General features: G+C 40.2%; 1 protein-coding gene across 1 annotated transcript in view; it reads right to left on the reverse strand.

The window, feature by feature from the left end:
* Positions 1-24,000, reverse strand: part of HNF4A (hepatocyte nuclear factor 4 alpha) — a 121,971-nt gene extending 97,971 nt beyond the window's left edge. The window contains exon 1 of the mRNA XM_075176822.1: positions 23,882-24,000. Within this exon, the coding sequence (XP_075032923.1) occupies positions 23,882-23,930 (49 nt within the window). The 5' untranslated portion in view covers positions 23,931-24,000. The remainder of the gene's footprint in view (positions 1-23,881) is intronic.
* Positions 24,001-25,831: the final 1,831 nt, after the last annotated feature.

The raw sequence follows: 25,831 nt of genomic DNA on the forward strand, positions 1-25,831 counted from the left end.
GCATCAGGGAAATTGCCAGACTCTCTTGGGATCCTGGGAGATCACCCACTACTTCAGACAGTCAGAGCCAGATTTACACCTCATGGGGCCCTAGGCAAGATATCGGTTTGGGCCCCCCCCCTTCACACACACAGTGGCCCCTCGCACAAACATAATACATGCACGCAGTGGCCCCTCACACACACACACATAGTACACGCATGCAGTGGCCCCTCACACACACACACACACACATAGTACACACACGCAGTGGCCCCTCTCACACACACACACAGTGCCGGATTAAGGGAATGGAGGCCCCTGAGCTAAGGGTTCCCCCCCGTGATCCAAGTCGCCCCCAAGTCACTTACCTCCTTTCCCTTGCATCGGAGTCCTTCCCCGGCGCGCTGTACGCTCTTTACTGATTGTGCCATTGTCTCTTACCTGTTCTTGCTCTTCTCTCTTGCAATTTTGTTATCCTCTCGCTGGCTCCTGGAAAGTTGGTGTCCTGTTTTGAAAATGCAAAAAATTATTATAATGCAAAATGTTAACAAACCCTGAATGATTAGGCCCTTTAGTTAAAACAAAACACTCCATTATGGCCAGCTAAAAGTACCCCATTTTACAGGCATATATAAGCAATATCTGAATATTTGTTGTCAATCAAATATAAACCTCTACCAGCCCCATCTCACTAATATTTTGAATTCTAGTGATTGCTGAGACCACAGGGAGCATCCATGTGACCACCACAAAATCATGAGATTATGCCCCCCAAAGCTGCTCTATTTTTTAATTAACCCCTGCAGCCATCTACCTTAACCACCCCCCCCCCCCCGCAGCCATTTTCCATTTTCCTTAACCCCTGCTGCAGCCATTTTCTTTAACCCCTACTACAGCCATTTTCCTTACCTCCCACCCTGCATCCATCCCCCCTGCAGCTATTTTCCTTGCCTCCACTCTGTAGTTATCCCCCCCGTCCATCAAAACTCCCCCAGTCACATATATCAGCCCCCCTCCTCTGCCCTCCTTCACACATATCAACCTCTCTCCCTCCCTATAGATTTTCATGGCAGCCCCCCCCTCCCACCCTATAGATTTGTATGACAGTCCCCCTCTCCCTCCCTATAGATATGCATGACAGTCCCCCCTTTCCCTCCCTATAGATATGCAGGGCAGTGCCCCCTCTCCCTCCCTATAGATATGCAGGGCAGTGCCCCCCCTCCCTATAGATATGCAGGGCAGTTCCCCCCCCCCCTCCCTATAGATATGCAGGGCAGTTTCCCCCCCTCTCTATAGATATGCAGGGCAGTTTCCCCCCCCTCCCTATAGATATGCAGGGCAGTTTTCCTCCCCCCCTCCCTATAGATATGCAGGGCAGTTCCCCCCCTTCCTATAGATATGCAGGGCAGTTTCCCCCCCTCCCTATAGATATGCAGGGCAGTTTCCCCCCCTCCCTATAGATATGCAGGTCAGTCCCCCCCCCTCCCTATAGATATGCAGGGCAGTTCCCCCCCTTCATATAGATATGCAGGGCAGTTCCCCCCTCCCTATAGATATGCAGGGCAGTCCCCCCCCCCCTCCCTATAGATATGCAGGGCAGTTTCCCCCCCCCCTCCCTATAGATATGCAGGGCAGTTTCCCCCCCTCTCTATAGATATGCAGGGCAGTTTCCTCCCCCTCACTATAGATATGCAGGGCAGTTCCCCCCCCTCCCTATAGATATGCAGGACAGTTTCCCCCCTCCCTATGGATATGCAGGGCAGTTTCCCCCGCCTCCCTATAGATATGCAGGGCAGTTCCCCCCCTCCCTATAGATATGCAGGGTAGTTTGCCCCCCTCCCTATAGATATGCAGGGCAGTTTTCCTCCCCCCCTCCCTATAGATATGCAGGGCAGTCCCCCCCATAGATATGCAGGGCAGTTTTTCCCCCCCTCCCTATAGATATGCAGGGCAGGTTCCACCCTTCACTTACCTGTAGTTGCGCCAGCGTCGCTCCTCGCTCCTCAGATCAGCAGACAGGAATTGAAGACGTCCTGCTTCCTGTCTGCTGCACAGCAACAGGCAGCCTAGCGATTGGCTGCCTGTTGCTAACCACTGACCACCAATGCTTTTGATCGTGGGGTACCAGCCCCCCTCCCCCAGCTCGCGGCACACCGCGAGTCGCGGGGGGTTGCCGCCAGTCGGGGGAGGGGTCGAATTTTATTTTATTTTTATCTTTTTTAATTGCTCCTGTCCCCCCCAGCTGGGCCCCCCTGAGAGCCGCTAGGCCCTAGGCAGGTGCCTAGGTTGCCCAGCAGTAAATCCAGCCCTGCAGACATAGATGCTCTAATCAGACGGTTTTCAATTCTTGAACCAGTTTGGCGAGCTAAAATGTTAAAATAAACTGTTAAAAGTCCATGAATGTTGAACGGTGAACCTCAAATGCAAACCTTGAACAGCGAATCTTGAAAGTGAATGGTGAATATGAACTGTAAACATGAACTCATCATCATCCTCACCATCATCATCATTTATTTATATAGCGTCAACATATTCCGTAGCGCTTTACAATTGGGGACAAACATAGTAAACTAATAAACAAACTGGGTAAAACAAACAAAGAGGTGAGAAGGCCCTGCCCGCAAGCTTACAATCTATGGGACAATGGGAGTTTGACACATGAGGCTAAGGCTAAATCTACATTTTGCATTTCGGCCCAGCTAGGCTGCAAAGGTAAAAGTGACTCATAGACTAAATGATCCCGTCACACAACAATGTTGGTCAGGGGGTAATTGTCTTGTGTGAAATTCTGTAACAGGAGGCAAAAGGGTAAAGTAGTGAGGTTAAGAGGGTGGTTGAGGAATATTATAAGCTTGTCTGAAGAGGTAGGTTTTCAGAGAACGCTTGATAGTTTGTAGACCAGAGGAGAGTCTTATTGTGCGAGGGAGAGAATTCCATAGAGTTGGTGCAGCCCGAAAAAGTCCTGTAACCGGGAATGGGAGGATGTAATGAGGGTGGATGAGAGACGCAGATCTTGTGCAGAACGGAGTTGCCGAGTTGGGAGATATACTGAGACAAGAGAGGAGATGTAGGTGCAGCTTTGTTGATGGCCTTGTAGGTTAGTAAAAATATTGGAGTCTATTGGCGATTGTACTGTGAACATGTTTGGGGCTTCGAACCATTTAGATATTTTCAAGCATCTCTAATTTTTGGAGTTTATTGGATATTTCAGGAAAGTCGGGAAGTAGGATATAAATTTGTCTCTAAGGTTGAAAGATGTTCATGGGTTAGCAAAGTCCTTGGGTCAAAGATCTTACACACACACACACACACACACACACACACACGATTGGATGTTGTACGTTATGATATACTTTAAAGGGGAGACCTTTTGCACCTTCTAGGAACATTTTATAAAGGAATTATAAATGCAATTATTCCAATGTAATAACAAATCTAAATCTGAAAATAAGAATGGCACATATAATAAAGAGACCCCGGACGTCTCTTCCCTCAATGGAAGCGTTTCGCCACACAGAACAATGGATTAAATTAAAATGTGGGACAGTTTGTAGAAAAAGAGGAACAAGGCAATATCAGCCTAAAAAAGTTGTGCGGTAAGTGGTTTGCTCTCACATCAAATGTGAAAGACAAAATTGGCTCTCATGTTTATAGGTTTCAAAAGCTGCGTGGTTACTATTATTTCCATCAGTCCCACTTTTTTGAAGGATTGTCCCTCTAATAAATTGAAATTTGTGTTTGGAAGTCTGCCAAGTTTTATTTATATTTCTATGCAAATAATTCTTCCTTAGACATACGCAATATGGTGAGGTATAGATGTTACTAAATGCGTCACTGGGTGATAAGCACTACTCACAATAATCAACAAGGACACACAACAATCTATATACATAAAGACCAGATTACAGGCAGCAAACATCCTTTTACTCTCAAAGCACTACTGCCCTCTAGCTGTGACTATTACAAATAAGCGCACTCTCCACACAAAGATAAACAGATGTTTGGAACCTTTAACAGGGCTGTATATTTACTATACAAACAAACTAGACAAGCACAAAAGACAGCACTGTTCATGGGGACACATAGAAATAGTTGTATGTTTGCTTAATTAACACAATTTCTCTTTATGTTTTTTTTTGTGCTTTGGCTTTAGCTATGACCCCTTTAAAATAATAGAGAAGAGGATGTTGTATCGATGATCCTGAGCAGGTAGGGTACACAATTATTAGTTTAAGGCATATTTACCCACAATGCCTAGGGCAAATAACATCTAGGTATGGTCCTAGGTACTTACACTCTAGTTTTACAGCATTATTGTGTAATACATATGGTAAAAAACATGTTGAACATTTGTATACAATTAAAAAAAAATGATAATAAGAAAATATTTTCCATGTAACTGGAAACATTATCCATGTAGGCTTGAAATCATATTTGCCAACTTATGGCAAGTATGATCCGGGAGCTGCCATAGGAAGGTGACGCAATGACGCAAACGCGTCATTTTACAGCGGGGATGGGGCTAAACGCCGCGATTCCCGGTGAATTGCGGCGTTTTGGACCAAATTCTGCCGAGATGCGGGAGATTGCCAGACTCTCCCGGGAGTCCGTGAGACTCATCGAAATGCGGGAGTCTCCTGCACATTCCGGGAGAGTTAGCAAGTATGCTTGAAATGGATGTCTACTTGTCACCATTGCACCATTACACACACTTGACACATCACATGAGCCACATTTTAGACAACAAGTGTATGTGTAACTTCACATTTGTTACATTACGTGTTACAGTATATAACTTGTGCTAACTTCCTTTACTTTGTCTCTGAATAATTTTGACATCTTGTTTTATAGAGAGAGAATAGCTTCACATCCTAGTATCCTCCAGTACAAAAGTTGATCAATGAAATTCTCTCTCTCTCTCTCTCTCTCTCTCTTCACTGTTTCACTGGAACTTGCTAGCTTCTCATTAGTAGTGTAAACACATGTTAATTGCCTTTATTGATTGTGATTGATATTGACCTTGCTTTTCAGAAAAAATATTTAGTGCGCAGTGCCATCACCAGTTCATTTTTAAAACTGCAGCTTTTCAGTGTGTGATAATTATTGGCTGAGACTTTCAAAATAGGACAGCAGTAGCACTCAATTAACTTCTGTTGTGTTTGTAACACTAGCTCCATTTGGGTGAGATGTTCCTCTGTCTTACAATTCAGCTGCTTCTCAATTTCAGCGTTACTGAATAAATGTATCAGTTTTTCTAATACTATGTTATGTAGTTTTCATATACCCAATGCTTTATTCTCCCCAATTTCGCTTCATCATCATCATCATCATAATCATCAACAACATTTATTTATAAAATGCCAGTAGATTCCGTAGCACTTCACAATTGCATCACCATCTACCAGCAATCAGGGCTGCTGACAAAAATGCAGATTCAGCCCCTTTCACCAAATCAGCTCAATAAATTGATTTAAAGAAAAACTAAAATTGCATATGCTTGATCATGTCGTTGGGCAGCTAATATGCTGATGTGCAAAAAAGACCCCAATCAGGTCCAGTCAGTATGTACCCCACCGTCAACCATACCTCCCCAAAACATGCTAAACAGGCCCACAAAACACCCGTATGGCGTGAGATCACATATTCCTTTCGGAAAGACTATGGGTTAGATTTACTAAGCTGCGGGTTTGAAAAAGTGGGGATGTTGCCTATAGCAACCAATCAGATTCTAGCTGTCATTTTGTAGAGTGCACTAAGTAGATGAAAGCTAGAATCTGATTGGTTGCCATAGGCAACATCCCTACTTTTTCAAACCCGCAGCTTAGTAAATCTAGCCCTATGTCTGCGTTTGACAACTGAGAAACTGAGCTGAGGCAGGTATGATCAATAACCCCACAAACTTGAACGGAAAAAGTTTCTTGATTTTTGTCCTCATATTCCCTCTTACACCTGTACCCAACTAATGTGCACACAGATGCTTTGTATTTTATCTATTAAAAAATATTTTTCATCCTCCAACATGTTAGACCATTAGAAAAGTACACTTTATCAAAAAAGTACATATCAAAATTATATTTTTTTCAAGCAAATATAATTAATTGGAATGAATTAAAATATGGTTATTTTTCCTTAAATGTTTGTGACTGCTTTTGCCTGAGGCTGATATTTTTAGTTAATTAAGTTTTTTAATGCTGTGTATCACAGTCCACTGTCTCCCCTTAATGATAATGGGTTTCAGATGTGGGAGTCTCACGCTAAGATTATCCGAAACACTCCAACTAGCGAAATTGCAGCTTCAACTCTCAAAGTATCCCTCAAAAATCACTTTCTCAGAAAACCACCGAAATAGGCAGGCGTGCAGCATTTTGTTAAATATGACTTTAAGCTTTAAAGAATTTAAAACATTTGCTTTATCATACTTTACTACTTATGGAATTTTGTATTTATTGTCAATGGCCACTGTTAAAGTTTAATAATTGGACAAAGGCGGTAATAAGTAATTTCTGTACACTACAACCAATTAATATGCAATGTAATTATTATTGTAACAACAATTAGATAATTTTAACGCATTTTCTATCTTTTACTATAAAATCTAAAGTGGTGAAGAAGCTTATTAATGTTTACAGCATCTAAATTACATTGAGTTTGGTAGTATCTCTTCGCACTATTGCAAACGCTAGTTATAGATAATATCACTTTTCATACACCAAATAGCAATGCCAGAGAGGTCATAAAAGAACTGGTTTATACAGGTTCAGAGGCGGGAGTCTGAGGAAGGACATCTAGCCACTTCAAGGAACAATGACCAGAGGAATAAACCAATGGCACATTGAGTTCTTGGGAGGTCATGACCCATCAACCTATGAATGTGGACCTTAATACTGTAACTGTGTAACTTTGTGATGTCACTGCTTTTTATAACTGTACAGTGTATAAATTGTTCACCTCTGGCTTTGGAAACCAGAGCGTTCTGATAGAAGATTGTGTTAGTGCTAAGAGTATGCATGGCAAACTTTAACTTGTAACACTATGCGAATAAAACCTTTGTGCTTTGGAACCACAGCCTTCGTATGGGAGATTTTTTTTTAATTTAATATAACTACCAGGGTAGCAGTAGTAGCAGCTGCAATCTGGCATGGCAGCTGAAGGGGCCTGGAAAAGCCTTTTAGCTGCTGGGCCCTGTGTAGCTGCCACCTGTGCTGCTCTGTGGCCTGCGCCCTTTTGCTTAATGAGCTCCCTGACGTGTAATCGCTAATACCACAAGGAATTTGGAGCAACAGAATGCATGCAAGCCGGAATTATGGGCCTCCAAAATGAAAGTCTGCCCAGAGGAGTAGAGAGCTCTGATGTTCCCCTCCTGTCTGAGCACACAATAAAATACAGAGCAGCGCACAGTGGTGATAGAGCAGATGACCAGCCTTTACGTTAAATGTGGGGAGGGGAATGCCCAGCGTGTCCCTCCCTAGAAACATTGGGGCTCCATCAATGTGTCCTTCAAAGCTTTTGTTACGCCCCTGGCTCCTCAACCCCTCTATGTGCTGTATGGGCAGGGTGCATGTTTTATTAAGAATTGATAAGTCTCATTTAACTATTACAGAGTTGAATGCCTCTTTCCTGAGATCACCACCATTTTCTACATGCAACTGAGCCGGAGCTCAGTTAAATCAGGTAGCTGCAGGATGGTGGTAGAGAGCAGTGCGTCTGTAAGTTCCGGGGTCCATTGCACTGTAAGAAATGACAGCTGGCTCTTGACTGGATGGCTGGAACTCTCACTTAATTAGCAGATAGCTGTAAGGATACACAGCATGGAGAGATGGTAGGAATGGAACCAGACCAGGTGTGTAACTAGATATTTGTGAGCAGGGCCGTAACTAGCGCTGTGCGATAGGGGGCGACCACCCAGGGCGCAATGTTGAAGGGGGTGCAGTTTATAAATATTTTAGGTTCATTTGGATAAAATTGAGGGCTAGGGGGCGGCATATTTGTTTCTCGCCCCAGGAGCTAACATTTTAACTTAAGGTTTGGGAGAATGATAGCAACATTTTTAAGGACTCCCATGTTCCACTCTGTGGTGAAAATTTCATATATAAACATGGGGCTCTGACAGGGAAGCCGAGCCCCCTTCAGCTGGGGTCCCCATAGCAGCTGCACCTCCTGCACTATGATAATCACACCCTTTATTGGAATACCACCTATGGAATAGTGAAGGGGAAGGTGAGTTGTGTAATGCCAGTGCCCAAACATGGAAACACAAACAATAGCTCATAAAGTGATGCAAAATAATAGCATTTGGCATCATTTTATATAAAATTATCATGTCATAAAAATAGTATTGACATAGTATTTATTTTCATACCAAATAAACAGGTGAGATTGAAGAAAAATGTAAATAAATAGCACCTGACAAATAGGACGTTTTATTACTGGAGATAAAAGATAAGAACTGCTGCACACCTGCATGTGTTACTACTTACTGACCATGTAACACAACATACAACAATCAAACTATTGTACAATACTGAACAATGGCTGATACAGTAACATATTATAATGTGCTATTGTTCTCCATTATAATATACTGCCAATAATCTATTCTTCCACACAACGAACAAGAGATCTAGGACAAGCTGTCTATAAAGGAATTATGTCATTGTATTTTCATATATATGGTATAAAACATGCAGTTAAACATGATTAAAATGGTCCAAGCTGTTTTATGAATATTGCTGTGGTTTGTTAATTTATTTTTTTGAGCGGACCTGTTCCCTACATACAGTAGAGGCAGCCATTTTGTGGCCTGATCAGTGTTCATCCCTTTAATGCACTAGGAACTTACAACATCTGAGGCTAATGTCTGCTATCACTGTATCTAGGTCTACTTTAAGTTACCAATAGGAATGCTAGGAAGTCACATAGGGCTAGATTTACTAAGCTGCGGGTTTTGAAAAAGTGGGGATGTTGCCTATAGCAACCAATCAGATTCTAGCTTTCATTTATTTAGTACCTTCTACAAAATGATAGCTAGAATCTGATTGGTTGCTATAGGCAACATCCCCACTTTTTCAAACCCGCAGCTTAGTAAAAATAGCCCATAGTCACTTTTTAATATATGGAACAGGATATACAATGGAAGCTACATCAGCAGATTAGAATATTCCTCACTAATCTAAGTAATTCATGTGATTTTCTAAAGTTACTGTCAAAAACAAACAATGAGGTAAAGTAAGGTTAGCAGAATGAGTAATATAAATCCTAGGACTCACAACTTTAACTCTTTGCACCATGCACCTCTTAAACCTAACCTTAAAAGTGGGTGCGGCAATCACAATTGCATTATTACGCCACGTACACTGGCTGGTATATATTTATCAAGTGATGGTTCCGACAAACTGCAGATTCTTGGCGGTTTGCCTTTGTGTTTTTAAAATGTTATTAAAGACATATCCCATCGGGTAATGAAGGTATCACAGCAGATACCTCTATTACCATCTTGTCAAATCCTGAACCATACCACACCTAGGCTTTGAAATAAGCAAACTTAAACCATTAAAGTGTTGAGACCCAGAATTTAAACAGAGCACCTTTAGAAAAATGTAGGAGACTTGTTGTGAAAATAAAATCTTAGTATGATCGGTAAGATAAATTATATCTGAAACTTACTTATACAATATTCAATGTACAATGTTTTTATTATTTTGTTATGATTGTACTGCTGCTGCCTCAAAACTTCTGCAGGTGTCACTGTTGATATTGGTGTAAATGAAGATATGTTAGGGTCATTAATGAACCACAAAATCAGCAGACCCGCATTGCCACTTTATGCGTGCACCTACTTGTTCACAGAGCTTATCTCTTACAGGTGCTGGGTACCGCTTCCTATTGGCTCTTTGCATCTTGATCCCTACAGCTGCTAGTACTTCTAACAGTAGCGTTGTGTCTATATTATAAGTCATTTAAGTTGCGTCAATTTATTCACATTACTAAATTGACTGCTCCATTTGGACTACTGCAGGAAAGAAGATTCCCATTTGATTTTTAAGAGGGAAAACAGATGTTATTTAATTTACCTTAAATTAAATGTAATATGAATCACATTAATTACAACCTACTTAATTAAACTTTATATTGAAAATGCAACTTTTGCATTTAGTAATAATAATAATAATTAAGACATTAGTCTCTCTTTTGTATCTGGATCCAGTCTCAGCAAACCTTATAACCGGGCATGTTGATGTAATTAGTCCAGTATTTGCTAAGAAAATACAATATTTTTTGCAGATAGGTATTTTTTTGAACCATTAAAGGAACCAGTTGTCAGACGTCTTCTAAAAAAACAAACCCTTTATTAGACCCAGACTGCATAGCTACAGATCGGTATCAAACCTTCCATTGGAAGGGAGGGTCATTGTGAATGTTACCGTCCCAACTGGAAACCCTTATTATATTTATGATCCATTTCACTCAGGATTCAGGAGATGACGCGGTGCTGAAACAGCTCTTGTGCATGTGCTTAATGATCTTCTGGTGACAAGAGACAGAGACTATAGATTGTAATCCTCTCCGCGGCATTTGATACTGTGGATAATGGACCTGAAGAATCTATGTGGACTGGATGGCACAGTCCTTAGTTGGTTCAAATCATTTCCTACTGGCAGCTCACAGAGAGTGTCTACAGGAGAATGCTTATTCACTCCAGTGCCCCTGTTATCATCAACACTTATAGCACCAACAGATTCCGTAGCACTTTATAATTGGTGTCATGTAAAGTGCTCCTATCTACCATGCTATATGCAGTATACATGCTTCCACAGGGTGAAATAAGACATCATGGCCTGGATTATCACTGCTATGTAGATGTCTATTGGTTATGTAAAAGAGTAAAATTGGATTTACCATGGATACGCTGTACAGAGGAACCATTGTTTCCCTAATGGCTGTAACTGCCCCATGCTGCACTCAACTCTCCTTTTATTTGCTCGGTGTTGCATAAATGGGAAGTATAGAGTGGGAGCGATCTAGGACATCGGGACATTGGCGGATGCAGGCAACAGCGTTGTTTCTTTAAAACATTTTTATCTTTATCTAGAGCCAGGGGCAGCTCAATGCATATGTAATATAGAGCTGGGAGATCAATTCTATTGACCACTTTATGGCGGTTGAGGGGGTATGAGCAGAAGGACCAATCACAACCTGCAATCTCCTGAAGAGATGAGTGTGACATTGGAGCCATTAAAGCCGCCATGGTAAATACAATTTCATTTTATTATACAAACTCCTTGCACTAATAGAACATTATTTTACCATGTTTTTAAGTGACTGCTTGTACAGCAGCATGAAAAAAATATGCCACTGCTCCCTGCCACTGTCTTGGATAGAATCCCCAAACAATTGGGGTGAGTTACCATATTTGAGTAAAGAAACAATAGAACACACTGAGTGAAATTGCACATTTTTTTTATCCCTTTTGATGATACCACACCCTGTCACTAATGTTACACTCCCAAAGAGTTGGCAGAAATATAACATGTTACATCATGTCCATATACTGTACATAGTAGTACACAGTTTCATACCTCCCAGCATTTAAGTTTTGTGAATTGGACAGTACCCCAGAATCAGCACTGTCCCACCAAAGTCAGGACAGTTAGCTGATATGCACTATGTTCTTTTGCCCAACTTAAATGTCCCAGCATACACCTTATAAAGTATGCCCAACCAGGGCTTCCACCAGAAATTGCGGGGCCCAGTACAAATGTAATAGGCAGGGCCCCCCTCCTTCCTACTCTCACCCCACCTTCATTTTTAAATAATTTTCTACCCAACATTTGCCTACCACTCCATTCTCTACAGTCACCCCCCCATCCCCGGTTCCATCTAACCCATGCAGTAGTTTATTAACCTCTCTGCATGTTCTTGCTGCCTCCTTTCGACTCCTCTCTATTCAGCGCCAGGCTGGTACTGGCCTGCAGGGCAGCAGGACTATCCACCGGTAGGCCCCTCCACATTATAGCCACGCCCCCTCCATTGTTAGGGAGGAGCTAAGAAAACAGCTGACTCCCGACTTGCATACAATTCATCTTTTGGACATACGCGAGAACAGGAAGGGACAGATGCGTTCCACAGTGGAACGCAGGCACCTTCCTCTCCAACAGTAACAAGCACGGACCACGAGAAACATCCTCTGATTTCAGCACACTGGGTACCCGGCCACCATCTCTATATACATTGAAACTGCAAGTAAACAAAGTTAAATTTGAAAGCATCGCAGCAATAACCATGTGGTATATGTGGACAGTGATCTGAATATTTATATTGCACTAGCAGAGACTTAAAGAAATACAAATTCCCATCTACTGGACTTGTATGCTATGAGCATTATTTTATTGAGATATCAGTGACTGTGTTATATCTGGATCAATGCAGCATTTATACCCACTGTCATTTGCCTCCCAGTAGCTAGACTAGTCCAAGTCTATATACCTAGGTTTGTCTGATTTTTTATGTATGTTTAATTGATGCCATACCATATGTATGTATATAGAAATCAATGCCTCATAATATAAATAATGTGGTTTAATTGGAGTATTTTATTTGTCTATATTAATGTATTTTTATGTATTTTAACCAGGATTCAATAAATTGTGATAAAACTAACATTAAATGTTATCCCACTAATTGAACCGAGCCTCTTGCTCACAGCCTAATACAAGATATAGAAAAATACGATTTGTATTCAAGATAAAAGAATACAAATTTTATTATTAGCATTACACTTGGAATAATACATAAGTCAATGAGCGCTTAACTTTCAGTATATTATTAGTTCGTAGAGAGGGATAACCTGTGTTAATGCTGCACTTGCAACAGTAGGGGTAGAGCGCAACTCCTCCCCCCCCCTTCCCCATTTTTGCCAAACACTCCCGTTAAACACACTACCACACAGGTGCAGAGAGTCGCATCGGGGCTCTCTGAACCTGCGCGGTAGTGTGTTTTTCACTTTGAGCAGGGCAGACGAGAGTAGGAGTTCCGGATATCCAACCGCCCAGAGGAGCATGAGCAGGTTAGTAACTAAGTGCGCAGTCAGCCTGTCATTTCAAAAGAGAAGGATGGGCACACTACATTCTTTATATACTACACTATGGTGTTAGCTGTCCTTCGTGGGCTGACCACTCTCCCTTTAGTGTCTGGTCTCGCCTCTATGATGGCTGGCCACACCCCCTCTGGTGGGCCCCTAGCGTTGCAGTCCCCCGGTGGGCCCTTCATGCCCCAGTCCGACACTGTTCAGCGCTGACGTTAGTAAGGGCTGGGACTGGAGCAAATAGCAGCAACTGTGGGGCCCCAACATCTTGGAAGCGTTTCAGATATGCTGCCTGCAAGGGGGCCAGCTGCTGCACTCTTAATTACGCACAGAGGTCTCTCCCCGCATCACCTCTCACATCTCAGATGCAGCTGCTGCCTAGATATGGCACCCGCTACCTCCCTTAATTCATTGTGGAGGCCCCCAACCCTTATAAATTGGTTTGGGCCCAGGGCTGGTGGGGCCACATTCTGCTGTTAGGCCCCATACAGCTGTACTCCTTGTAGCCCCCTGATGGCGGCCCTGTGCCCAAGTGCCCATTATACACACTATGCCCCAAAGTACACCATATACAACATGCCCATTTCACCAGCAAAACTTATCCTGCAGCCACTACCCTCCCCTAATCTACCCATCTCATGGCAGACTCTTACTTAATTAAAGCTAGAGGAGCTGATGACATGGTGCCCCAGACCCACTAGACCGTTGCAGCGTGTTATAAAACAAGTGGTACAGCTGTTAGCATTGCTGCCTCACAGTGCTGAGGCCATGGGCTCTATTCCGGCCAGGGCACTATCTGTTGAAGTTTATATGATCTCCCCATGTTTGCATGTGTTTTCTCAGGGTCCTCCCACAGTTGAAGAACATTCTGGTTGGTTAATGTCAGGGTATGTGTTTGCGTGGTAAAGAATTTAGATTGTTAATTCCATTGGGGCAGGGACTGATGTGAATGATTAAGCAGTCTCTGTAAAAATGCAGTGTAATATTTTGGTTCTGCATAAAGATTCACAATAATAATGATAATAATATTAATAATAATAATAATAATAGTTATGTTTAAAACAAGTAGTATATATAAAGATACTGCAGAGTTGGCGGAGCTAGCAATTTGGTTTGCACTGGTTGAATGAGTTTTATCGTCAGGAATGTGCCTCATACTGTACCCTGTAATGTAAAAACAAAATTTTATGTTTTGGGAGATAATATTTAAGTGAGGTTCAAGACTGGACACTGCGTATATATGGGTGTGGTCCTGGTTCAGTACTTCAATAGGCCAGCAAAATGACATGAAAATTATATGTCTTCTGAGAGCTTGAGATTGGAACATTGGAAATCACTTTTAATGGGCTGCCTTCTGCACAATCCATTCATATTTGATAGGAGAAAGCACATTTACATACACTATATGGACAAAAGTATTCGTAAGCTTGACCATTACACCAACAGGGACTGTAATGACATTGTATTAAAATACATATACTTTAATATGGAGATGGTCCCACTAACAGCTTCCACTGTTCTTGGAAGGCTTTCCACAAGATGTTGGAGTGTTTCTGTATTATTCTTATTATTATTATCATAGATTTGTAAAGCGCCACAGTGTTCTGCAGCGCCGACAGTAGATGAAACAGTACATACATAAAACAGGGACATAAAAGGTAGACAAAACAAATACAGACATGAAAACAAAGAGTATGAAGGACCCTGCTCATTAGAGAGCTTACATTCTAAATAGAAGAGGGCACAGCTGAAACAAGATAAGCTAGTGTGGCTTAGAGTGGAGATTTGGATAGTTGTGAGGGTGCATTAGTGTGAATAGTGTTATCAAGGATAAGGTCACCTCTAAAAAGGAGATGGGTTTTCAAAGAGCATCTAAAGATTTGAAGGCTGTGGGAAAGTCTGATTGACCATGGTAGGGAATTCCGTAAGTGGGGAGCAGCACGGGAGAAGTCTTGTAGGCGGGAGTGAGAGGTGGGTACTAAAGATGAGACGGTAAAGGTAAGAGGTAGATCTAAGATGGCAAGAGGGAGAGAATTTTGATATGAGATTCTGTGGGAATTTGTGCCCTTCTATTCTGTAGAGCATTTATGAGGTCAGGCACTAATGTTGGACGAGATGGCCTGGCTCGCAATCTCTGTTCCAGTTCATCCCAAAGGTGTTCAGTGGGGTTGAGGTCAGGGTTCTGAGCAGGCAAGTCAAGTTCTTCCACACCAAACTCATCAAAGCATGTCTTTGTAGTCCTTGCTTTGTGCACTGGGACATAGTCATGTTGGAATAGAAAAGGGCCTTTCCCAAACAGTTGCTACAAAGTTGGAAGCATAGCATTGTCCAAAATGACTTGGTATGCCGAAGCATTAAGATTGCCCTCCACTGCAGATAAGGGGCCTAGCCCAAACTTTGAAAAGCAACCTCATACCATTATCCCTCCTCCACCAAACTTCACAGTTGACGTAATGCAGTCAGGCAGGTAACGTTCTTCCGGTATATGCCAATACCACTCACCCATCTGACTGCCAAACAGAGGAGTGTGATTCGTCACTCCACAGAACACGTTTCCACTGCTCCACAGTCCAGTGTCGGTGTGCTTTGCACCACTCCATCTGATGCTTGGCATTGGTCTTGGTGATGTGAGGCTAGCATGCTGCTGCTGTGCCATGGAAACCCATTCTATTATGCACAGTTTTTCTGCTTACATTAATGCCAGTGGAAGTTCAGAACTTTTCAGCTATGGAATCAGCAGAGTGTTTAGCGATATTTGCGTATCATGCACCTTAGCAGTCATTGACCCCTCTGTGTGATTTTACGCAGTCTTCCGCTTCATGGCTGAGTTGTTGTTGTTCCTAAACAATTCCACTTTCTAATAATATTACTTACAGTTGACGGTGGAATATTCAGCAGGGATAAAATTTCATGAACCATGTTATTGCAGAGGTGGCATCCTATCACAGTACCACGCTTGAAGTCACTGAGCTCTTCAGAACGACCCATTTTGTATCACAAATGTTTGCAAATGGAGACTGAATGGCTAGGTGCTTGATTTTATACACCTCTGGCAACAGGGCTGATTGAAACACCTCAATTCAATAATTAAAAGGTGTGGCCAAATACTTTTGTCCATATAGTGTATGTCACAACCAAGATTCACCTGAGTCTGCGTGACATGTATGTGACAAGGAACTGATCACTACAAGTCCCCCTGGTCTGTCTAAAAAGATTAAACCCCTCAAAATTATACTTCACACTCACTAGGTTTGTTCACCACTAGGAGATATTTTCAAAGCTAGCACTTTGCAGGAGTGTTTAGGTTCTCCCTACACTTATATTTCACTACAATTAATAAGTCAAATTTACCATTAATCAAATGAATTAGTCAAATAATATCTTGTATTTCAGTTATGTATCGTTATATATGACCAAGCTAAATTAGCACATGAATTTGTTAAAAACCCAGAGATAGAATGTTATTAAATGGAATTAAATATGTAAAGTAGCCACAATACTTAAGATATATAAAAATGATATAACAAAATAATATACAGAAATATTATTCAAAACAATTTCTTAAAATAAAAGGGAGGACATACAGACACAGAGAAATGTGTTCAATTTCTTGTCTTTGTTGCAGGAAAAACCAGAAATAAGGATAGCATACAGTGACCTTTTGAGCATGCGCCTTCAGCCTGTGAAGTACCTAGACTACCCCTGCAGACACAATTCAGTGGGGAATTGTTAAACATTAAATATTCCCTGGTCTGTATATCATAGAAATATGATTTACCCTGTGGTCCAAGTGGTAATGAAGAAGTGATGGTATTGAAACTTAGATGTGGCGGTATGGACAATGTAAGTGAATGCAAGTCGATAGTTTTGCAATCAAAGCACTAGCAGACATGGCAGTATGGCATACCACCATATGCCAGCCCACTTCAAACACTGATTTTATCTCTAATCAACAGTCACATATTTACACATAGATACATATGGAATATGAAAATATTAAGTATAGTAGTGTGGACAATATTTTATCACAATAACTTCTAAAAGCGATTAGTATTTAAGTTTGGCATATGTTTTATTATATTAAAAAAACATAGATATTGATGTCGATATGATCTATGAATATTATTCCTTTGATACATTATGATTCCTATATGACTATATAAAATACCCAATTCTACATCTAGTCTCCCTTTTGTAATTTCAAAAGTATTTTACATCAACTTGTTCCCCTGGGGAGTTGAGACAAAATTTACCTTTTCAGGCTGTGAAAGAGCCATCCTGTCTAGCTAAGCGTGAGAATCCATTTTGGACAGGACACTGGTCATAGCAGGATTTCTAGAGGGGGGTTCCAAATGTTTAATTTTGAAACAAAACAAAATCAAAACATAAACAAACTTGCTACAATAAACGGTGACCAGACACTTTTTTTTATAGTGAAATTGTTTGACTGTAAATAAGAAGTTTTGTTGAGTCAGAGTGTAAGACGCAATATAATAACAACTGGTGCAGAAGCAGCTACTGAGAGCATTTGCTCCACTGTTTCTCCTTGTCGGTTTTATTCCCGATGTTTAGGAAATTTGACCCTGATCAGGAAATTTTCGCTAAACCCTGGTAATCCTTACTTATTTTAATATTTTAAGCTTACCTTTAAGCTTTTTTTGTAAAAACCCATGGTCACCGCCAGGCTTCCGAGACTTTTGCCGGTGTATGGGCAGGGGATTTTTTCCAAAATTTACAGCATGAGAATGTCATAAAGAGAAGTGGTACTGTGCAGTGTCCATATGTACAACATGAAAATGAGATAAATAGAACTGGTACTGTGCAGTGTGTATATGTATAGCATGTTAATGACATAAAGAGAAGTGGTACTGTGCAGTGTCCATATGTAGAACATGAAAATGAGATAAATAGAACTGGTACTGTGCAGTGTGTATATGTATAGCATGGTAATGACATAAAGAGAAGTGGTACTGTGCAGTGTCCATATGTACAACATGAAAATGAGATAAATAGAACTGGTACTGTGCAGTGTATATATGTATATCATGGGTATGACATAAAGAGAAGTGGTACTGTGCAGTGGCCACACATTCAGCATAGCAAAACAATTCAGAATTGCCTACAAAACAGAAATTAGGCAGTAGTGCTGTGTTCAGATATGAAAACTCAAATTATAACAGTAAAATGTAATAAAATGTTACATAAAAAAGAATGAGGCATAAAATAAGCTTTACATTAATGTGAACTGCTTTAAATAAATCTGACAATCTAACCAAATTAATATTACTCTACAAAACTAACATTAATCTTTAATCACATTCAATTAAAATAAAAAAATATTAAACTTAATGTTAGTTACTTACCCAGTGCTGCACATCAGATTGCAGACAATAACAAGTCATTTGTTTTCTGCATTTTCTATGTCATACAAATACTAGAGCACTAAATTGAAAACTGTAAAAGTAATACACTAGAGACAAAAGTGACGGCGGCAATTTTGCTCAGACCAATGTTCATGAAAACATATGCAGATGCTCATGGATATGTGCTCTAGGCTGCAGACAAGGTGTTATTTAATATGCCTACTAACTGGGAGGTTCCATGAAAGGGGGGTTTCTGGGTAACTGGAAGCCTCCCCTTCCCAAGTGTGCCCTTACAGATGGTCAGGTGAGACTGTTAGCCTAGCTGAAGTAAAGCTTCTGTTACTTGCCCCCAGTGGCAAGTCCCCTTTTTTTTTTTTTTTTACTTCTATCAGTGGCTTACTGTGGCTGCACATTATGTGCAGGTCCATGTTGGCAGAGACAGGCAGGCAGAGGATGCTGCCCAGAGCGGCCGGGCAGAATTCTTTGTCTGCAACATGGAAGTGAACATGGAAGTGAAGTTTGTATTTTTGCGAGCATGGACATTTCCATAACAGGCTGCTCTCCTGCAAATGGTCGTGCTAAGTGTCTGCTATTAGAGAGGTGGAATAACAAAGTGGTCTTATGTATGGTGGATAAAAAAGGTGCATTTAGTAGAAAAAAAAAATATGTACTGAGTGTCCACATTTTTTTCTGCTTCGTAAATAATCTCTTCTGAGCACTTAAGGAAACAAAATTTTTGAAAAATAAATTCTGCCTATTTACAGTATGTTCTTTGCTATAAATATATGCTCCTATTTTGACTCTCTATTAACTTTTTTTTATATCTTCTCTAAACAGGAATCTCATGGTTTTTCCAGTCAGCATAAAGAAATGAAAAAATAAGTCTGCGGGTAATATCACATCTGTAACACACATATGGTTTAATGGTTTGTTGCCATTGGATATATTAAGGACCTCAAAAGGCTAAAACAAAATATTATGACAGACCTATTTGACCACTAGTTTCACTTGTATAACTTTCTTCTACCTCCTCCATGCTATCAATAAAAGATGAATTTCTCCTAAGTTATAAACACAGTGGAGGCAGCCATTCTGTAGGTTGAACCAATACTCTTGAGAAACCAACTTATTGTAAACTGCTTGTCTGGTATCTCCTTAGCAACATCCACAACATCTTGCCGAAGATCTGGAGGTAACCAAGTGACCAAGTGAACACATTTATTTCTTTATGACTGTTAATTGTGAAGGCCATGACTCCCTTAGTGTACCCTTTTGCTGGGCACCTGGGCTGGTACCCCTGACCTTTTCCTTCACATCAGAGTTGCTGTGTATGTTTCCTCCTAGCCTATCACACTGGCCAGAGCTGCAGTGTAGTGGGCAGAGCATTGTTATTAGATGCTGGGTCCCAACCTCAGAACAGCCGGAAAACGGAGTGGTCTAATCTGTAGCTCACCAGAATTACAGCAGGTAAGTAGATGTCAAAAGCAGGATCTTGAAGCGGTGATACTTATTAGCTCAAGAAGTCCTTATATTGACAATTACGCAGTAGTTAGTCGGACTAGTGACCTCCAAAATCTCAGAAGGTATAAAACAGTTGAAATACAAAATACAGCTCTATTTTACTGTTTCTGACACACATGTTGCCAGGGGGTAGCCAAGCCCCCTGATCCTAGCTGGCACGACAATGTCTGATATATTACATTCAATGTTTACCATCAGGATGTAAAATATTTTCTAAACTTGAATTTAAATGCAATTTAAACGTAACAAAAAATTACATCAATCTGTGATTTATGAAATTATTTGTTAGATAACTAATGATCCCCTCCTGTGCATTTAGGCTAAAGGATGTGTTGGTCACAAGCCAGTGAAAACGCTTAATTAGCATGGGACTTCCTTTAGAAAAGTTATGAAAAACAAATTTCACTACATTTCCAGTAAAAAATACAACTCATTATAAAAAAATCAGTGCATTTAAATGATATACAGTGGCGCACTGCGCTACTAATTGAAATACATTTGTACAATAAGTTATTTCTGTGTGACCCAGCCACAGGAGTTTTTTATAGTAGGAAAATATGGCTAGAATACAGATAGAAAGTGCTTAGATGCCAACAGTTCCTAAATTCCAGGGACATTCTCAGGGTTCAAAGTTTTGTCCTGAATGTTTCTTTCTTTTTAAATTCTGAAAATTGGCTGCAATTATTATAGAAAAGTACAAATAAGTTTAGTAAACATGATAGCATGGGTATTGTAGTGCAGGAAGGTTCACTTATAACTGAGCATGATGGGGCTCATGTAGAGTTATAAACGACACGCCTCTGATTTATATGCATACAATAAAAGTTTTTATACTGCACATGCTCTCTGCAAAAGGGCAAGCATACATCTACATGCAGTTTTGGCTGCACCTTACACTAAAACTTGAGGGGAGGGCCGGGGGAGGGTGAAAGAGAGTGGATGCTGAGCACACCAATCCTGTGTTCACGCCAATGCGACTGTGGTAGACTTGGACGCAGATATTGATACACCTGTCAGGATGCACATCTCTTACAGGTCCTGGAGGACTGGTGCAATAATTCACATGGTTCTGGTGATGACTACCAGCAGCACTAGCTAGTTTCTGCTGATTGGATGGTTGTGGATTGAGCTCTTCAGCTGATTGTACTTAATCCATTAGTATGGCAGCTATGTTATATAAAAGTTATTGTCGTCTATACACATTACATAATTAATATTTCCTGGGAGTACCTGCTTGAAGCCCCTGTTGGAACTGGGAAGAACAAAATAACTCCCCACAGATAGCATCCTAGTCAGAATAGAACCTACGGCCTTACCTCTGCGAGGCAACAGTACTACCGTTGTGTCCCCAGTGGTAACTACAATAAATATATAGTACATTATTTTTGATGGGGAATTTCAGAAATTGTCCACAGGTTTTCAGCCTCTTAGAGAAGTTATTGAAAACTCTCTAAAACCAATAAGGAATTACCATTTTCTCTGTAACATATAGGCCCATCCATGTGCTGCAAACTACAGCTCATAACAAAAGGCAAAATATTATGCCATCCAATTGACATGGTCTAACAATAGTTATTGTTTATATGAAAGCATCTGAGATGATCTATGATTTATGAAATTGTACAGTACCAATGTGAAATGTGTTTTATGAACATCTCCAGATCCTAAAATACTGTCACACAGTGACAGTATACAGTATACTATACACACAATGGTGCGTTACTGAGGTCCAGGGATTGGCTATTTAATAACCAGAAAAGACAGCTGTCTTGGGAGCAACTGGGCTTCAATAGTCTAACAAGTCTAGCACTGAATGTACTACTTGTTTTCCTGCTTTGGGGTATCAGCAAGCAAGTCTGAACCTATTGACTTAAAATATGTGCCCTACTGTGCATTGGTTGGGTGAATTTGACAGCTTTGCCTTGATCTCCACAATACCATATGATGCTTCTGCTGACGTCAATAATGAATTAATAGATTGCATTTTTAGGGTTAGATTTATTATGTGCCGATTCCTGGTGTTCTGAAGTAATTTTTTAAAATGGCACTTTTATTAACAACAAAGCCCATCGGGCGCTGGGAATTGGTGGTTTTACGGAACCGTCGCATAGTAAATATACCCCTTGATGATACATGTTGTGCTGCAGTGACATCACTTTTTCTTAGTGAATTGACAGGCTACTGTCTCATGGACCTTGTTTCAACCCACAAAATGGTTGCCTCCCAAATGACAGGTGCATTTTTAGGAAATTCCACTTCTTTAATCTCTTGCATAAATTTTGTCCATGTCTGTTTGTATTTCTATAATACATGATGATTTTTAGTACAAAACAACTAGTTTTTAAATTTCAATAGTATAAATAAATATAAGCCTGCTAATTTGGAATAATTATCTCTGCTTTATACACTTTGGGGCTTATGCAGAGTAGGACTTACCCAAGTAGCAAATCTTGGGTGAAATTGGTGTACAAATGCACAGAAATTGGACGCACGTATATGCAGACTTGCATGATTTTGCCACCTATGCGCATCTGTGAAGTGAAAGGCGGAATGGGGGTAGGTGTAGGGACATACACAGTCTGAGTAAACTAAAGGTGTGATCACGCAAATGTGGCTCATGGAAGCCTGCAGAAATAGTTAGTAAGTGTATGCTTTGCACCTACTATAGGGCAGGTCATGGACTGGCTGGCAAATTTTAGCCTGAGGGGCAAGACTCAGCAGCATATTAGGAACATTTTAAAGGGAAAAAAATACAGGTAGCCCAGTGACCCAGCCCAAGGTAGCCCACTATGGGACCAGCCTGGGTGCAGATGCCCCCTGCCCCCCAGCTCAGCCAGTCCCTGGGGCAGGTACAATTATGCGCTAATGATGATGACTAATCGCAAACCAGACGTATAAGCTGCTGAAGAGGCGGATGCCTCTTGTGATGCCTACTGCTCTGCATATGTCAGCAATACTCCCGTTTTACATGTAAGCTACGGCCTTTTGCCGTCCAACTCAACATCAACCCCTGTAACATTGCAGCAGATATAATTTGATATACCTACATGAAGTAGTGCCCATAACTAAAACATAAACAACAACAGTTAAGTATCAGGAGACAAAACTTATTTAGCAAAACGCTATCTGGTCCAATAATACCAGATATTATGGGTTTTGGCTGCAGTAAATATATAATCAAAAAAAGTCTATATATCTCCCTTCCTGTCTAGGTGTAATCTGCTCTACCAAGTGTCTTGTTGATTTAAGAATAAGCTAATAATTCATTCATGTTTTCTAGCACTTAACTTTCAATAAAGATGTATTTGCTAACCTCAGAATTTTGTTTGCTTTGGGTCTTTTTTCTAAAATAAGGTGTGTACTTCCTCTGTTCAATACTTCCCTATTGTTGTAGGATACTGAGTTGTAAAAAAAATACAGAATGCCTCCTTATATATCAGTCTTTATACATTGCTTCTGATGGTAAAAACAACAACGTATCAGTGTAACAATATAAAAATATTGAATTACCCGTGCATTACTGACACACAATAACTATTATCACAAATAAAAACCTACAGTGTAAAAAATTGCAAATAATCTTCTGTAGAGTCAGGTGATCACGTCACAATAAAACACAATAAAAAAATATTTCTTTGTTGTTATTTAACTTTGAAAGGAAAGCGTGGGACTAAAGATCAAAGTCTATTTCCCTCATGTCTTGTCTGAAATGCAGAAATGAAAACTTTCTGAAGGAAACTAATAAGGCTAAATCAGTGACTTTAAAAAGCATTGTCCATTAGTAAAGGTTGTCTTATTTTCTGGCTTGTCTTGTATCAGTCATTATCTGCTGTCACAATTTTTTATGAATGTCGCCTACCTTAAAATATAACAAATACAGTACAACAAACGCAAACATAAGTATTAATAATTATACATTGTCACGTCCTCTTACCGTATGTGATTTCCATGCTGGAGTTGAGCTCGGTGTTGACATTGACCATGTCTCTTGCCTGTTTCTAGTTTAGAAAAGAGTTAACAGCCGACATGGAGGAACAGGTCCAGGTGAGAGCTGCGAGGTGAGGTGTTGTAAAACAAGGCACGGTAGTGTGTTGTACTGTTATCATATTGATTCTCTTAATCATGGCTAATGTAGAAAGAGATGTTAAACAGTAACCAGTCTCTTATGGTGACCAATCTACAAGGTTGTTGTCTCTATGGCAACATTAAGGCCTGAAACTCAAACATGGCTTTTTGCTGCACCTCCCTCTTTCTTTACTCAATAAATAAATGCGAATCCTAGGATAATTTTGGAATAGCCTCTCTTATCTCTTTTATCTGTCTGTTGTGCATTTCTAAACCGTTTTACACACCAATATTTATTGATTATATTTTACTTTCCTCACAAACAGTGCACAGAACTAATGTTTGTATTTGTCACGTACCACATAAATTATTTAATGTAATAGATCTGGGGGGGGGGTTTCCTCACATGTTGATTCTTGGTAAAAGAAAGAGTGCAAAAGTGGAAGGTGCGAGAATTTGTCTTTAGTTGATGAAAATCAAAGCCTGGTTAAGGCACAAGGACGGTATTGATTAGGCAATAATTCTTTCCCTATAACAGAGCTGGTGAATATTTAACGGTGACATAAATAACTCAGAAGTCAACCTAATGGCATTTTAATGGAACAGAACTGATTATTTTCCATAAAAAAGTGTCATAAATGTCTGGAAGATTAAGGACCCACTGTGTCAAAGTGATAGTGTGTGTTAGGATATAGCTCTATATAAACTAAAGGGCCAATACTTAGAGATGAGTGATTTTTTCAAAACTATTTTTGGAATACCCGCCTTATTCCTTATCTGGACACAGGTTTTATTGATGGAACATTAGTCCTCTGAGAAATTGACTGTTCTGAAGTGAAATTCAGTTTGCGCAAAATTCCAACGCAACTTGGCGGAGTCAGGCGAATATTTTGCATAACAGTTTTGAAAATTTTGCTCATTTCTAATGTCAGTACAATCAGTAAGACTGTCATTTGAGGAACATATTACTATTATAATATAGTTTCAGCAATGACACTAATTCCTAGTAAATTTATAGCCAGCATGCTGGGCCAGTGCTAGCAGGTCTGGCGCCCCCTGAAAAAAAAATTTGCACCCTCCTCTTGTATAAATTATTTTTAATTCGATAATGCTTTGCTTCTTTTAATACAAATCATATAATAAACCATAATAAAGAGAGTAATACATGAAAGAGCAAACATTTATTGATAAATGAATAATATAAGTGAAAAATATGTATTGTTTGTAATACAATTTTACATTTTTGCAAATTACAGTGATGTAAATATGGCTATTATATACGATATTATTAAGGAAACTGATACAATAATATAAATTCTCCATAAACTCATAAGATCATAGAAATTGTCAGAGTGGGTAAGAAGTTATTGTCACTTACTTTTTAGGTGTCCTGGGTGCAAGTCTCCACCCCTCTCCCTATGCAAATGTTACAAACTTTTTCTGTCTCAGGCACCCTTACAGTCTTAGTAATTTTTTCAAGGCACATATACACCAAAATAAAAACATAAAAGGTTAAATAGAGAGAACAGTCTCCTCCTTCATCACACTCTCCATAAACATATGTCACCTTCTTCAGTACACTGTGCCCCTTTATCACCAAACTGTTCCCCCTTCATCATCACACTGCGCACATCATGCTGTTTTTATGTCTTTTATGAGCCCCTTTCTCATTCTTTTTTCCCCTTGCCTTTTTTGTATCCCCTTTCAAGCTGTGCCTCTTTTCATTCTTTTTCTCCACGTGCCTTATTTTGTCCCCCCTTTCTTTCAAGCTGTGCCCCTTTTTCATTCTTTTTCTCCCCCTTGCCTTTTTTTTGTCTCC

Source organism: Mixophyes fleayi, chromosome 6 (assembly GCF_038048845.1).
Source record: "Mixophyes fleayi isolate aMixFle1 chromosome 6, aMixFle1.hap1, whole genome shotgun sequence".
NCBI classification, from domain to species: Eukaryota; Metazoa; Chordata; class Amphibia; order Anura; family Limnodynastidae; genus Mixophyes; species Mixophyes fleayi.